The 16890-nt window shown below is 40.6% G+C and overlaps 1 protein-coding gene across 3 annotated transcripts in view; it reads right to left on the bottom strand.

The window, feature by feature from the left end:
• The window catches only part of DROSHA (drosha ribonuclease III), a 123120-nt gene continuing 113631 nt past the window's right edge, over positions 7402-16890 (bottom strand). For 2 of the 3 annotated variants that reach the window (XM_018065630.1, XM_018065628.1), the window contains 6 exons: positions 16158-16299; positions 14656-14738; positions 14460-14563; positions 12231-12323; positions 11371-11417; positions 7402-7820 (listed from right to left, as the gene is read on the bottom strand). In XM_018065630.1, the coding sequence (XP_017921119.1) occupies positions 7690-7820; positions 11371-11417; positions 12231-12323; positions 14460-14563; positions 14656-14738; positions 16158-16299 (600 nt within the window). In that variant the 3' untranslated portion in view covers positions 7402-7689. The remainder of the gene's footprint in view (positions 7821-11370; positions 11418-12230; positions 12324-14459; positions 14564-14655; positions 14739-16157; positions 16300-16890) is intronic. The other variant, XM_018065629.1, reaches the window with a different exon arrangement.

Here is a 16890-nt window from a genome sequence, read left to right as displayed (position 1 = left end):
ACTGAACAGGTGGGTGAACTTTTTTAAAAAATCTGGTTGGGCTGGAAAATATTAAGAATTGTCCGTGGGCTGCCTCAGACACTCTTGTGTTAGTGAAGGTACCACAAGTGGCTATAACAAATAAATACCCAAATAGTGGTTTAACACATAGATGTTTGTTTCTCACTGTAGAGAAGTCCAAGCAGTATTCTCCTATCCTTGGAGGGGAGGTGGGGGTGAGGTGGGGGCTCTGTTCCCTGGTGCCATTCATGTTCTTACTGAGGGTGCTTTTCAAGGTCACCCTCCCTGGATGTCAGCATCCAGCCAGCGAACATAAGGGCAAGGAGAGATGGCAAACATATTTCTGGCGCCACAGTCCAGAAGTTCTTCACATTCAACCAGTGGGACTCTGTCACTTGACCTCACTTCAACAAAGGTGGAACGTGGTCCCCAGTTGGGCATGCTCTTCCTGACAATTTTACAAGAATAAACATGTTTCGTGGCCAATTAAGTGTCTCTTCCACAGGTTGTTCTCTTAAATGTCCTGATATTTATACAAAAGAAATTATAATGCCTTATTATGCTTTATTTCACCCTTTATAAAATAAATGAGGATCTAGGAAAGATTTGAGGACCAGAAGTTAGAATGAATGGGATTCCCAGGTGGTGCTAGTGGTAAAGAATCCGCCTGCCAGTTCAAGAGATTTAAAAGATGCAGGTTTGATCCCTGGGTCAGGAAGATCCCCTGGAGGAGGATGTGGCAACCCACTCCAATATTCTTGCCTGGAGAATCCCTTGGACAGAGAAGCCTGGTGGGCTACAGTCTATGGGGCTGCAAAGAGTCAGACATGACTGAGTGACTAACACAGCTATGAAGAACATACCTGCAAGACTTTAGTGTGTTGTTACTCCCTGTTCAGAACAAGTAATTCATAAAGAGTCCTCTTTACTTTGTACAAGTTGATTAGAGGGAAATTTCACAAAGACTTCACAAACAAGGATGACAGAAATAATTCTGAAATCGTCATTTGGTTTAAGACAGCTCATCTAAAGCTGAAATAGTTCAGATGGCAGCCAAGTTTCCTCTCTGGCGTAAATTCATCTCATGTATGAAGCCTATAGTTTTGAAGCTATAATACATCCCTGGAATGGTTTCCTGTCTCCATCCTGGGAAAATCAAGCTTGTCCTTTATCAATGTACAAATACCACTGAGGTTTCTGGTGGTGTTCAGTCGCTCAGTCGTTTTGGAGTCTGTGATCCCATGGACTGCAGCACACCAGCTTCCCTGTCCATTACCAACTCCCAGAGCTTGTTCAAACTCATGTCCATTGAGTCAATGGACATCCAATCATCTCATTCTCTGCCGTCCCCTCCTCCTCCTGCCTTCAATATTTCCCAGCATCAGGGTCTTTTCCAATGAGTCACCTCTTCACATCAGGTGGCCAAAGTATTGGAGATTCAGCTTCAGCATCAGTCCTTCCAATGAATATTCAGGACTGATTTCCTTTAGGATGGACTGGTTGGATCTCCTTGCAGTCCAAGGGACTCTCAAGAGTCTTCTCCAACACTATAGTTCAAAAGCATTAATTCTTAAGCACTCAGCCTTCTTTATGGTCCAGCTCTCACATCCATACATGATTACTGGAAAAACTATAGCTTTGACTATATGGACATTTGTTGGCAAAGTAATGTCTCTGCTTTTTAATATGCTGTCTGCTGCTGCTGCTGCTGCTGCTGCTAAGTCGCGTCAGTCATGTCCGACTCTGTGCGACCCCATAGACGGCAGCCCACCAGGCTCCCCTGTCCCTGGGATTCTCCAGGCAAGAACACTGGAGTGGGTTGCCATTTCCTTCTCCAATGCATGAAAGTGAAAAGTGAAAGTGAAGTCGCTCAGTTCTGTCCGACTCTTCGCGACCCCATGGACTGTAGCCTACCAGGCTCCTGTCTAGGTTTGTCATAGCTTTTCTTCCAAAGAGACTCGTGAGTCCATTTCTAATCTTGAGCTCAGTTATCTGTGTTTGGCTATAAAACCATGTATGCACCTGTTTATTCATCAGCTTCACAGAGACATCCCACAGGCTCTAAAGTTCAGTAAAGCCAACTCAACTCAAGACCCAATTCTGCTTTAGTTTGGATATTAACAGTACAAAAACTAGCCTGGTGTTCTTTGCTTCATTTCTCCTATCTGGTTCTGAGTTGGGGATGATTTTGTCCCCAGGGGACACTTGGTTATGCCTGCAGACATTTTTGGATGTCAGAAGTGGGCCAAGAAATGCTACTGACATCTAACGAGGAAAGGCTAGGGATGTTGTTAAACATGCTAAAATGCAGAGGACAGTCCCCTTCTAGCCCAGAATGTCTCTGGCGCTGAGGCTGAGACGCCATGCCCTACTCCATGGCCTGTAGGTCCTAGCTCCCACGTATCTTTCAAGTCAGTTCTATCCCAGCAGCTCCATTCAGTGCCTCAGTGCAGGCCTTCAGCACACCTCTTGTGGAATACAAGATCCAAACGCACTTTCTTCTCACCCAGTCCTGCTGCTTCCTTGGAAGGAAATGTCCTTGTTTCTCACAAACTCCCCCTCACCTTCATGGTTCAGTTAACTCCTCAAGTATTAACTCCTCTGAGATGCCTTCCTTGTCTGGCCTATTCTCCCCCTTCTCCTCCAGTCTAAGAGGCCCTCTGTAGGCAGCTGCACCATCACACCATCGTTGTCTGACTAGAACCTAAACAACTTAGAGAAGGAGTTTAATAATCAGCCTCCATAAATAATAACAGCACAGTTGAATTAATGCATGATATGCATTCTTGCTGGTGCTTCTCATGATCACAACTGGAAGGTGAGGAGACTGGACTGGCTTAGATCAAAGACAACATGGAACCTGTGGTCACACTGGCCTGCTGAGTTGGTCTGTGTGGCTACTGAGAGTTTGGCCACCGGCCTCATTACTGCTCAGGAGAGCCACCAAAGCTAACCTGCCCGGATGCGTCTTTGATGTATTCGACCGCAAGAGGTTTTCTACTGCGTTATGGACTTCACTTCTTCAGGCTTCAAGAGCCATCAATATGGAGAGAAAACCTGAAAGAGGTCAGAAAACTACAGAGAGGAAAAGTGCAGGTACAATGGAAAGTCCTGAGCAGCACGCTGGCTTGGGCATTACTTTGATGCCCAAGCAAGACTAGTCAAAGTGCTTGTTTAAAAAAGTTCAAATATTTTCCCTTGCTTTTTTGCTCTAACATTTTCAAGGCTACTGATGAATTCAGCATTCTTTCCCTCCTAGTCATCCTCTAGCAGAGAGGAGCCCTGGGACAACCTTTTCTTACAGGCACCATCTTACATTTTTGCGATTAACAAGTTAACAAATTCTAGAGAGGTCTTCTCTCTCCCTCCTCTCTCTCATGTGTGTATGCACACATGTGTGGGTGTGTTTATGTATGTATGTGAAAGTAGTTTGATAGCAACAAATTACCCACGACCTACACATTTTTTCAATAGATTAGCCAATAAATGTATAACCTGGCACACAATGTCCACATCAATACACAGCCATGAATACACATGTGGATTCAACACTGAGATGATTCATCAGTTAATAAAAAAGGAAGGATATGGAAATCACATACAGGGTATTCTACTGTGAAGGTGCCCGTGAGCACATGTGCATACATGTGTGTATACACAGAAGATCTGACAATATCAAAATCTCTGGGTGACAGATGCATACATGACTCATGTTTTCAGCTTATGATTTCTACTTTCTCCGCAATATTTCCAAAGTAACCTTTCTTTCTCCTGCTAGTAAAAGAAACACGTAACATATTCTCCAAATTTTCAATGAATGTGTAACATTTAATAGTTACATATTAACACAAGAGAAGACTCTACACATGGACATCACCAGATGGTCAACACAAAAATCAGATTGATTATATTCTTTGCAGCCAAAGATGGAAAAGCTCTATACAGTCAGCAGAAACAAGACCGGGAGCTGACTGTGGCTCAGATCATGAACACCTTATTGCCAAAGTCAGACTTAAATTGAAGAAAGTAGGGAAAACCACTAGACCATTCAGGTATGACCTAAATCAAATCGCTTAAAATTATACAGTGGGAGTGAGAAATAGATTTAAGGGAATGGATCTGATAGATAGAGTGCCTGATGAACTATGGACTGAGGTTCGTGACTTTGTACAGGAGACAGGGATCAAGATCATCCCCATGGAAAAGAAATGCATCAAAGCAATATGGCTGTCTGGGGAGGCCTTACAAATAGCTGTGAAAAGAAGAGAAGTGAAAAGCAAAGGAGAAAAGGAAAGATAAGCATCTGAATGCAGAGTTCCAAAGAATAGCAAGAAGAGATCAGAAAGCCTTCCTCAGTGATCAGTGCAAAGAAATAGAGGAAAACAACAGAATGGGAAAGACTAGAGATCTCTTCAAGAAAATTAGAGATATCAATGGAAAAATTCATGCAAAGATGGGCTTGATAAAGGACAGAAATGGTACAGACCTAACAGAAGCAGAAGATATTAAGAAGTGGCAAGAATACACAGAACTGTACAAAAAAGATCTTCACGACCAAGATAATCATGATGGTATGATCACTCATCTAGAGCCAGACATCCTGGAATGTGAAGTCAAGTGGGCCTTAGAAAGCATCACTATAAACAAAGCTAGTGGAGGTGATGGAATTCCAGTTGAGCTGTTTCAAATCCTGAAAGATGATGCTGTCAAAGTGCTGCACTCAATATGCCAGCAAATTTGGAAAACTCAGCAGTGGCCACAGGACTGGAAAAGGTCACTTTTCATTCCAGTCCCAAAGAAAGGCAATGCCAAAGAATGCTCAAACTACCGCACAATTGCACTCATCTCACATGCTAGTAAAGTAATGCTTAAAATTCTCCAAGCCAGGCTTCAACAATATGTGAACCGTGAACTTCCAGATGTTCAAGCTGGTTTTAGAAAAGGCAGAGGAACCAGAGATCAAACTGCCAACATCAGCTGGATCATGGAAAAAGCAAGAGAGTTCCAGGAAAACATCTATTTCTGCTTTATTGACTATGCCAAAGCCTTTGACTGCATGGATCACAATAAACTGTGGAAAATTCTGAAAGAGATGGGACTACCAGACTACCTGACCTGCCTCTTGAGAAACCTATATGCAGGTCAGGAAGCAACAGTTAGAACTGGACATGGAACAGCAGACTGGTTCCAAATAGGAAAAGGAGTACGTCAAGGCTGTATATTGTCACCCTGTTTATTTAATTTATATGCAGAGTACATCGGAGAAGGCACTGGAAACCCACTCCAGTACTCTTGCCTGGAGAATCCCATGGCCGGAGGAGCCTGGTAGACTGCAGTCCATGGGGTCGCTAAGAGTCAGACACGACTGAGCAAGTTCACTTTCACTTTTCACTTTCATGCATTAGAGAAGGAAATGGCAACCCACTCCAGTATTCTTGCCTGGAGAATCCCAGGGACGGTGGAGCCTGGTGGGCTGCCATCTATGGGGTCACACAGAATTGGACATGATTGAAGCAACTTAGCAGCAGCAGCAGCAGCAGAGTACATCATGAGAAACGCTGGGCTGGAAGAAGCACAAGATGGAATCAAGACTGCTGGGAGAAATATCAATAACTTCAGATATGCAGATGATACCACCCTTATGGCAGAAAGTGAAGAGGAACTCAAAAGCCTCTTGATGAAAGTAAAAAAGGAGAGTGAAAAAGTTGGCTTAATGCTCAACATTCAGAAAACGAAGATCATGACATCTGGTCCAGCACTTCATGGGAAATAGATGGGGAAACAGTAGAAACAGTGTCAGACTGCTTTTGGGCTCCAAAATCACTGCAGATGGTGACTGCAGCCATGAAATTAAAAGACGCTTACTCCTTGGAAGGAAAGTTACGACCAACCTAGATAACATATTAAAAAGCAGAGACATTACTTTGCCAACAAAGGTCCGTCTAGTCAAGGCTATGGTTTTTCCAGTAGTCATGTATGGATGTGAGTGTTGGACTGGGAAGAAAGCTGAGCGCCAAAGAATTAATGCTTTTGAACTGTGGTGTTGGAGAAGACTCCTGAGAGTCCCTTGGACTGCAAGGAGATCCAACTAGTCTATTCTAAAGGAGATCAGTCCTGGATGTTCATTGGAAGGACTGTTGCTAAAACTGAAACTCCAGTACTTTGGCTACCTCATGCAAAGAGTTGACTCATTGGAAAAGACTCTGATGCTGGGAGGGATTGGGGGCAGGAGGAGAAGGGGACGACAGAGGATGAGATGGCTAGATGTCATCACCGACTCGATGACATGAGTTTGAGTAAACTCCGGGAGTTGGTGATGGACAGGGAGGTCTGGCATGGTGCAATTTATGGGGTCACAAAGAGTCAGACACGACTAAGCGACTGAACTGAACTGAACTGAATAGTTACATAAAAAAGAAACCCTCCATCCCTTCTCAGCCTTTTGGCTAAGATCCAGAGTAAAAAGAAACCCTCCAGATAGCTAATGGGTCACTCTCCTTCCCATCTTAATTCATATGATGCCCTTTTGGGGAGCCTCCCCAACCACCTCATTGAAAACGGCACCATGTTACTCCCTACTTTATTCTGGCCATCATCTATGTCACCTGACGTAACCCATTTTATTTCCTGTCATTGTGTGTCTTCCTTCATTAGCATGCTCCCCCAAGGGCAGGGAATTTTATTTTTCCACTGCTATAGCCCCAGGGCCTATAACTATGCCAGACACAAAGCAGACACTCATTAGATATCCGCTAGAGTAATGAATAAAAACATATTTGTTTTTAAAAAGTTTTGTCTTTATTAATAAGAAGCCAGTGAAGTTCAGTTTAAAATTAACATTAAAAAGATGTTACATCTTTTAATGCAATGTTAGCCCTTTATTACAGGGACCTAATAAAGGAGCTGCTTGGAGCTGTGAAAAGCTATGAACCCTCCTCTCCTTTCTGCCCACTCCCTCCCCAAATCCAACATAATTTCAAGATATTCTGAGACATTCCTGAAGTCTGTCTATAAATTTCTAAAAGGGTCCACTGACCCCAGGGTAAGAGCACCTGCTTTAAAGTGTCATCTGGCTTGGAATCATGATTTCTCCTGATTCTAGTGATTCAAGAAACATATGTGACTCAAATATCAGTCTTTCCCCCTTCCATTAGCCAGTTAAATGTTAAAGGGATTCCTTCTACAAAGGACTCACTGGTTAGTAAGCATCATGTTTGCAGCTGAGGACCTGAGAAACACCAAGATGAAAGCTGAAAATGGAGATTAATCCAGAGATTTCAAACAGTCCAGGTGTTTATAGAGCATAACCCAAATATCTGGTAAAGTGATTTTTTTGCTGATCCACTGAAAGTCTGGAGTCACAGTCTCAGAAAGATAGAAAGAATAGGATCTATTCCACACAGAATATACATTTTTAATTTTATTGTTTAAAAAGCAAAATAACTGGGAATACACACATTTACCCAAGTGAAGTTTTACATTAAATAGAAATCAAACACTTTGTAATAAAGGCCATCCAGCTAAAAACCAAATATGAGATCAGTAAAACGAGAATGATGTGACTTTGTGTTTTATTTCAATGGGCAGCCTTCATTCAGCGTCTCCACAAAAACTAGGCTAGGTCTCAATGGGCAGCAGTCACAGTTATTAGGCAAGTAAATACACCACCACTTCCGTCCGTGCCTTCCTTTATTTCTTTATGTCTTCGGTCTCATCTGGCTCTTTCTCTTGATGCTCTCTTTCCCACCTCATTTCTTTTAACTCTTGTCTGTATTTCCGTTCAATGAACCGCTTCTGATGGGCCATCTGGGGAAAGTTATCTGACACAAGGAGATATATTTTACACTTAATAAAGGAGAGCTACCAGTGCACAGGATGATGCAAACTAAACGCAACACACACACAAACAAAAATATAGAGCTGCACTTTGTAAGGCAAGAGAAAAAAAAATTGCTCATTTTCTTCTCTTTTTCTTTTATCATTCAGGAACACAATGGAAGTCTAAATGGGCACCTGGTTCTGGATTTCAATGTCTGATGTGAACTCAACCATAAAAGGCACCAGAATACACAGTTGTTAAAACATAGCGTGTGACTCCAGCATGTTTCCAGCTAGGCATTTTAACACAGTTCTCCCAGCAACAAGTGATTTTTAGGGAGAGATTAAAGGCTATAGCAAAAATGAGTTGTATATTTTTACAAAGCTTCAAACAAATAACAATATTATCACATCATTATTTACCAACAATTTTCCTCTTTCTGAACAGAGGAAAAAGATCAGGTGGACAAAAGGACAAGGCCACAACTTAAGTCGCCGTTTCTTATAATTCAACCTATGAAGTTTACTCAAGAGACCCAAAGCTTACGAGCAATAGCAACCCAAGTACTGCGCTTTCATTTGGTGAAAGGACATGTCACTCAGTAGCACAGTTGAAGCTATATTTAGTTTGATATTTGACCCTGTTCAAGGGTGTTGACAGGGTGGAAATCTTGATTAAGATGTAAAAATTTTACAATTCAGTTGTTATTTGTGATATGTAATGAGCGTAGCAATGGAGTAAGAAACCAAATATGGAACACGAAAGAGTCATCTTATACACTTATTCGACACACACTTCAACAGCACACACCACAAAGGGATGCGTGAACAAATGAGAGTGACACGAGCTGTCTGGGAACTGGGTGCAGGTCTGTTAAACACAAGAGGGACTACTTCATATTTAAAAATAAGGAGGGGACATATGTATTCCTGGGGCTTCTCTGGTGGCTCAGAGGTTAAAGCGTCTGCCTGCAACGCAGGAGACCAGAGTTCGGTTCCTGGGTCGGGAAGATCTCCTGGAGAAGGAAATGGCAACTCACTCCAGTACTCTTGCCTGGAGAATCCCATGGACTGAGGAGCCTGGTGAGCTACAGTCCACGGGGTTGCAGAGAGTCAGACACGACTGAGCGATTTCACTTCCATATATATTCCTATGGCTGATTCACATTGAGTATGGCAGAAACCAACACAATGTTGTAAAGCAATTGTCCTCCAATTAAAATCAGATAAATTTTTAAGAAAAGTAAATTTTTAAAAAGTAAAAGAGAATCAGAGAGCATGGCATATTTGAGAGAGTGCTTGATTTTGTTACGGATGAAGCATAATAAACATATACAGTATATTCCCAAACCCTCCTTCCTTTTAACACTGTGTTTCATCTTTGCTCCCGATGGGTGGAAGACAGGGAGCGACAGGGTGGTGGGAAAAGAATATGAAAGGCGAGTAAGGGTCTAAGAGTCAGTGATTGATTTTAAGCAAAAGAGAAACATAAGGGCATCTGAATTTTAGAAATAAAATAGCAGTAAGATCCTATTCTCTAAGTGTATTAAATTGATTCCTTATGTACTGTATGAAACATGGGTTTCAAATATTAAGAGCATAATCCCACCACTCAGATATAGCCACAGATAAGCTTTTAGAATATATCCTTATAATAAGCCCTTTCCTATGAAGTAAATTTATACCTGACACACATATACACAATGTAAATGTGCACATATATGAATTAGACACACAACCACTTAAAATCATTCCCTGAGCCCAACTTACACTGGCAGAGTATAGCTATAAGCACACTTTGATGGATACACTTTTTTCACTTATTCTAGTAGTATAAGCATTTTCCCGTATTATGACTCTTCAAAAATATTTTGATATTACATTTGGACAAAGCTAAGGTTGGCAGACTCCTGTCTATAGGACAAATCTAATCCTCTACTGTTTTGGTAAATACAGTTTTACTAGAACACAGACACTAGCCATCTGTATTCTACCTGAGTTTATGGGCCACAACATCAGAGCTGTGTAATTGTGATAAGAGTATTTACTATCTGGTCCTTTACAGAAAATGTTCGTCAACCTCTGGGATAATTTATCTAAACATTTCTCTATGTTCAAACACACAGTTTGAAGGACTGATTGATTTTTTTCACTATTATAAATCAACTTGTCACAATCATCATGGTTATGGAAACTTTCACTCATAATGCCAATTGTTTTCTTAGGTTTGACTTCTAGAAAGGAAATCTCTAGGTCAAAGGGTACAGACGTCATTCAGGACCTGACGCATACCATCAAACTGCTTTCCTGCACTTTAAACTTTTACCTCCTACCAGTTCAGACATATAGGCCAGTCTTAGAATCAGCCATCTCTCCAAGTACTGTTTTATGGCTGAAAGCAAACAAATGAAAACTCCAAAGATTACCTTTAACAATCTTATAGGTGGAAAAATAGAGTCTCATTTTTATTATAATATGTGACTGTAATAAAATAAATAATAAAATCCATATATATATAATGGATTTTAAAAGCTCCTCAACAGGGTCAACAAAACTCTTAGTGAAGATTCCATGGACTTGGGAGCCTGAAACACCAGCTTCTATCCCCAGGACTCCCCTCCCCTTGGCCCCCAAGCTCTCATCTGCAGATTTCCGCATGGCTACTTGGCCCTCCTGCCTTTCTTGGAATTTCTCCCAGGCTGAGCATCCAGAGCCTGCTCCTTTCCAGCTTCCCACACTTTGCTCTCGCCCACGCTGAGCTGGCAGCTGAAGCCTGATGGAACTGCACTGTCAGGTTCTGCCCACAGGTTTTGCTGGGCGGCACGATATACCTTAGAAGACAACTTTCTTGCGCTTAAGCCTTCAATTTACAGAAGACTCTGCAGTTCCCTACAGGGTCAATTATGTAATTTAAGTGTCTTCAACCCAGCTATTCTACCCTTGGGAATCCATCCCCCGGAACTAAAAGCACCAATATAGAGACTTTTAGTATCAACAGTGATAAAAAGACAGAAACAGTATCCACCAAAAATTTTAAAAGCTGAATAAAATACGGCATATCCACAGTGTGAAATATGATGCAGCCCTTAAGAAAGAATTAATTGGAGCCACTATAACCTGGAGGGCTGCCCGTGATGTATTATCTAGCAAGAAAAGATGGATGCAGAGAAGTACGTAAATATCCCACTTTAAATAAACAGCGGCCAAACGCCAAAAAGAAAAAACCTTCACAGGTTTAAGATTTTAGAACTATAGAGAAATATATAGAATGAAATATCCTAAGTCACTCACATGGGTTACCTGTGCTGAGAGTGGGACTCTATGCAAAATAGGAAAATGAAAATCAAAAAGCATTTGGGAATACTTTTTTTAAAATTATAAGCCTATTTTATACATATCTTACATTATACTACACTCTGTGCGGAGAATAATTATGAAGAAAAGAAGATCACATTTTATCAGTACTTACCATTTTTCTACTTTCCCATTTTCTATCCATAAAACACTCATTACATTATGAACATATAATTACAGAAAAAGAGATAGGCTTACATTTTTCAAGTGCATCCATTGCTGCTCCCATTTCTGCTTGCTGAATACTATTAAAGAAAATGAAGACAAGGTACACTTTAAAGATTTTTTTTCCCCAAAACACAAAATATGGCTCCAATTTATTCAGGCTAGTTTTCATGTTTGGTGCATACAATTTTATCTGATTATCTCTACTGTCACATACTGAATTGCACAGATAGGAATATACACCAGGGCATGCAGAAATGTCATTTATCTGTACAAAGCCTGTTTAAGTTATTCGTTCCACACTTTCAACAGTGCAATAAAACGCCTTCCACTTATATTAGGTCTGAAGTACTTCTTACTTAAATTTGAACATCCTCAATGTAAAGTTTAAGAGGCAAAGAGTAAAAAAATACACATACAGACAGACTTCAAATCACTTCTCAGTTTAAGATATAAATTGGAAGGTTCAAAGAAAGGTGATAACATATGAAATTCTTTTTACCTGAAGATGTGAGCATTTCCACAAAGCTCAAGTGAATAGTAATAAGAGATCAAGTGTCTAATGGCTGTGTCACGCACGGCATGTTTCATAAAATGCTTGCAGCAGTGAACAGACCTTACCTGTGTGCGCTCCTGCTAATGTGGTTTTCTCTAGGCAGCCAAAGACCTTTATGCAATGGCATTCCCACTGCTCAAGGCCAATTCTCAAGTCTGGGGCTGAGTTTGGTGGGGATATTAAGCCTCGAGAGTCACTTTGCTACTACCCTTGAACACTCTATACTCTAAGTTCAAAAAGACAGGCTGCAGAGTTTGGAAATACCAAGCAGATATTAATACTTCTCAGACACACAGGATGTTCATTTGAAGAAACATAAAGTATCGTCCTCTCATACCTTGGTCCTTTCCCACAGCCAATTCTTTCTCCCTTGAAGTAGACAGCCACAGTGTAGGTCCTCGCATGGGATGGCCCCACTGTCTGCAGAGTCCTGAAAGGAAAAGGAAAGAGCAGTAATTATGTAAAGTGCTACTTAACTGTTACTGCTCATACATAACTCCACAAAAAATCATGTGACTTACTGCTGAGAGAGAGGAAGGCAAAAATAACAAGAAAATTAAAGGAGTACAGTTTTGATTTGCTAATATGACAAATATAGACAGCTCTGAAGTAGGAAATTTTTCAAATTCTATAGTGAATTTTTTTTTTTGTGTGTGTGTGTATATATATCTTCAAACCATTATGAACAGTATCTGAAGGCAAACAGTAAAGTATAAAATATTTTTAAATAATTTCAAAGTGTTATTCCAAGTATAAAATTAAAGTTAGCCACTTCAGTCTGTTCATTGTATTTCAGTGCTAATCACACAGCGAAAAATCACAAATATTTGGGTAATACACTGCAAGCCCCGTCTGAATAGCATCACATCCTTTATGGATTCTTTCTAACGAAAAATCAGAGATCATCTCAAAGGTATGTTATAATCGGAGTACACAACACAACTGCCAAAAAACAAAACACCGAGTACTCTGGATATTAATGACAAGGTGCAGATTTCAAGTGTGGTAAAACTGATAACTTCATGGAAAAGGGAAATTAAAAGTAGCCAGCAAAGATAATGGGATGAACACAGTAATCTTGAAAAAAAAACTATGTAAAACAACCCCATCATCTTGATAAAAAAGAACAAGCTCGTCGCACGCTTTCATGGGGGGATTTATGAGAGGGGGGCAGCCATTTCCTTTGTCTGTACTCACTGGGATGAAAGCGCACGGACGGCTTCTTAAAGGCAGCGCTTATTATAGGAATCATGCCTGCACTATGAGCAGTTTATCACCCTCATTTCACTTACTGAACTTTAATTATCACTTTGATGAGGAGATACTTTGAGCCTTTCACGTAGTACAGTCTGGATGTTCATTATGCTTATTAGACACATATTTAAGTGCTATTTCTAAACATTTGGGGTTTTTTCCCAATAAATAAAGGAAACATTGTTCAGCAGTGACAGCTTCTTGGGACAATCTATAGCAGCCTGCTGTGGGGTGACTCAATCTTTTCTTGGCCTCAGTTTTTCTTTTAGTGAAAAAGCCTATAACGTGTTGTGACTATTAAATAAAAACATAAAAAAGGATTTAAAATTCCCGGCTGCCACTCTGGTGTTTTCCCTTGAGTACTGTGAAGTCTGAGAAAGTCCACAGGATGGGGTGGGGAGGGGGGGAGGTGGTGTTGAGGCTTTTATTTCATATGAAACACACAAATGTGTATACTTGTACGCATGTGTGAACAGAGATGGGGTAACCCAGTACTAAAGGTAGGTATTTAAACATCCTTAAAAATACATATCCAGACCATACCTTGAGAGGCAACCCACTTATTTTAATAATCCCTCCCTTTTATAATTCCTCTCTGAAACCAGCTTCTGAAACCACCTTCTGAGTGTCTCAAGCTAATTACTCAACTTCAGAGTCAAACCTCCCGTTTTCATCAAAACCGGTGTTATGTGTATAGCAACTTGCATTTCCTTTGAATGACTTTTGGCTACTCCTCAAAGGATAAAGATGTGTCACTAAAGATATTCAAATGTACACAGCAGCTTTTGGTACACATCCTGGAAAGAAAAGTTCCAAATATTTGAATAACACAGCCGTGGTGAAGAACTGCCTGGCTTCCGACAGTGACTGCCTGTTAGGCGATTGGGGCAGATGCCAGCAGGGCTTCAGAAGGAGAGACACCCAAGTACAGTTACAAATAAACAAGCACAGGCCGCCTAGTCTAGGTGTGCAGGCAGCATGGGTTATAAGAAATAAGAAGATAAACATAAGAATGCATATAAAAACAATTTAACCCAAATTTCTCTTATCTTGATCTCATCTTTCTCCCAGGGAGCCGTTCACCGTATTTTAGACATGGAGAAAGCACAGATGATCAAATGTGACCCACTTACTTAGAGCAAAAAGACTGAGAGGCCCAGAGAGTTTCAGTGCTGGGCCCAGTCAGAGTCACGAAGCCTCCCCCCAGGGCTCTCATCACCACTGCCGCACAGCAGTGAGCTCTTCCTCCTGGCACACGGTGGGTTATTCTAGGATTCCCAGGTCCAACAGCCTGCGGGCAGCACATACTCACTTGTACAGCGGAATGTCCGGTTCTTTTCCTTCTGTCCTAAGAGTCAGGCAGCACTGCTGAAGCTGGGACTTGGGGTCGTTCCAATCCTGATTCAAAATGAATTCCTGGAGCAAGTCCCCCAAACAGTACTTAGTAAAGGATTCCAGAATCACCAAGCATAGAGCAAACAACTAATTTAAATTTTATATGAGCTTACTTTTAATCGTGGAAAGAAACAAACATTCATGAAAGTATGAACATATTCCAAGTCTTTATCAATGTATAGCGCTGCAATAAACGCTGAAAAAGAGAAAGGGTAACATAAGCCCCGATGCACTGCCATTTACTAGAAAGAGTATGAGACCGAGCCTTTTAAGAAACATTTTAATAAGGTTTTCACCTTCCAAGCCCTCTTTATTTTTTAGCATTACCATTTCATCTTGCTTCAAACAAGAACTACTCTTTATCACTAATATTAGAAACAGCAATAGAGATGTGTGATTAAGATGCAAAAACCACAAAGACCAAATTACATTTGTCTGAGGGCTAAATGAACAATTAGTTAGAACGATACACAAAATGCTGCTGTATATAGCAGGGGAAGAATGACATCAGGGAATGCAACCATGTTAGGATCAAATAAATCAAAATAAAACTTGAAGATCATACAAGGCCAGAACAAGCACATCCGAAGGCCTGCTACTCTTAACACCAATCTTGAGGCCACCCATTGACAGGGGCTGTGTCACATTTCATGAACAGAAATGGGACCATCTATGGATTCAATCTGCCAAAACGGAGGAAAAATAAATACTGGGCTTAATGACAATATAACCAAATTTGTATTAATAAATGGTGACCCCAAAGACAACTTCATTATAAAGGTTATCTCAAACATGTAAACAAATGGTGAGTTTTTTAAAGAAGGAGTTAAAAATAGCTTCTGTTGAGCAAAAACAAAGGCTACTGAGACTGATCACTCAACTTAATTTTTTTGTACTTTTAATGTTGTTACTTTTCTTTAATTGAAAAAGAGAATCTTTTAAGTTCCTTAGTCAAACTGCCTTTACACTTTGTAAATCAGCTGATTTGCATGGTAGACTTTAATATTTGTGTATAACTGTAGTTGTCAAAAATACCATAATATTATATTTTAATAAAAGGTTCCAAGGCCCAGTGAATGGCCCACTTACTTTAAAGTAGTATTAGAAACAATAAAATTGCGCTTATAATCCTTTAATTAGCTTAACAGGATTACTTATAATGCTACTAGACCATATCAGAAACTGTAAAAGATGACAATGTTGTCCATAGAGCTTTGAGTTCATTCACAATAGATTATAATTCTAGTATTCAGTGAATAAATTACCTTCTTTCCTCTATGCCCATATCTAAAGGTTGCTGGTGGCAAAAAAACCAGCTATGATTCACTATTACCGGCCTTCACATTCTGCTACTGTTTCACACAAAGAGATTTGATGGCTAAGCTTTAGGACGGAGGGGTGTGGGGGCGGGGGCACCAGTGAACACAGATGGAACATAAATCCATTATTCACATGTTTTAATCCCAAATTATTCTCTTTCAAACAAGCTTTGGCGAGAAGCATAAATCAAAATTAAAACAGAAGAGAGGTTTCTTTAGTCAGAATGTCGTAACAATGAGAAGTGGCAGACTTTGAATCTGCAGGTTAAGAGAACAGCTTTCTCTGTAGGACTCACATTCCAAAAGGTCAGCCAAGGTCTTGGTTCTCAGGGCGACAGGTCTTTTGGTCTTGTCGTTGGTGATGGCGTATTCCTGCATGCCCAGTTCCTCCGCCACCTTGGCCTGAGTTCTGTTATTCACCAAAGAGCTTCGCAACAGCTGGCCAAACAGAATTGGGATACATTTAGAAACCATTTCATTCTGGTCTCTCTCTTGTTCCTGAGTTGGGTCCAATCACCCTAGACCATCTCACTGACAGGGACAGCTAGGCAAGCAATGGCTTATGTTTTCAACCACCACCCTCGGGCGGCAGTGACAAACTCGACGTGCTTCCAGCTTCTTAATAACTTCCTCTGCTCCTGAATTTTACCTAACTGACCTTTAAATAGTTCATTTAGTTGTTTAGTAGCAGGGAGCAGTCTTGAGGGAGAGCCAGTGGATAGTAAAGGTCAGAGATTCCATTAAGTTTAATGTTACTAAAAGAAGGAACATTAAAACTAGTGAGAATCAACTTATTGAAGCATAATTTACATCCAACAAAATACACCCATTTTAAGTATAGTTAAATGAGTTCTGACAAGCTTCTACATTTCCATCACTCAAACAAGTGCCCTGGCCCCTTGGTGATCAATCAATCCAATCCATCCACCACCAGGCAAACTTGACTGCTTTCTGTCACTGCACACGAGTTTTAAAGGAGCACTCTTTAAAAGTCAAAAATAAACTTCATGTTGTACGGCAGTGCTGCTA

Source organism: Capra hircus, chromosome 20 (assembly GCF_001704415.2).
Source record: "Capra hircus breed San Clemente chromosome 20, ASM170441v1, whole genome shotgun sequence".
Taxonomy (NCBI): Eukaryota; Metazoa; Chordata; class Mammalia; order Artiodactyla; family Bovidae; genus Capra; species Capra hircus.
The sequence above is the reverse complement of the archived record's forward strand: the minus strand, read 5'-3'. Positions and strand labels throughout refer to the sequence as shown.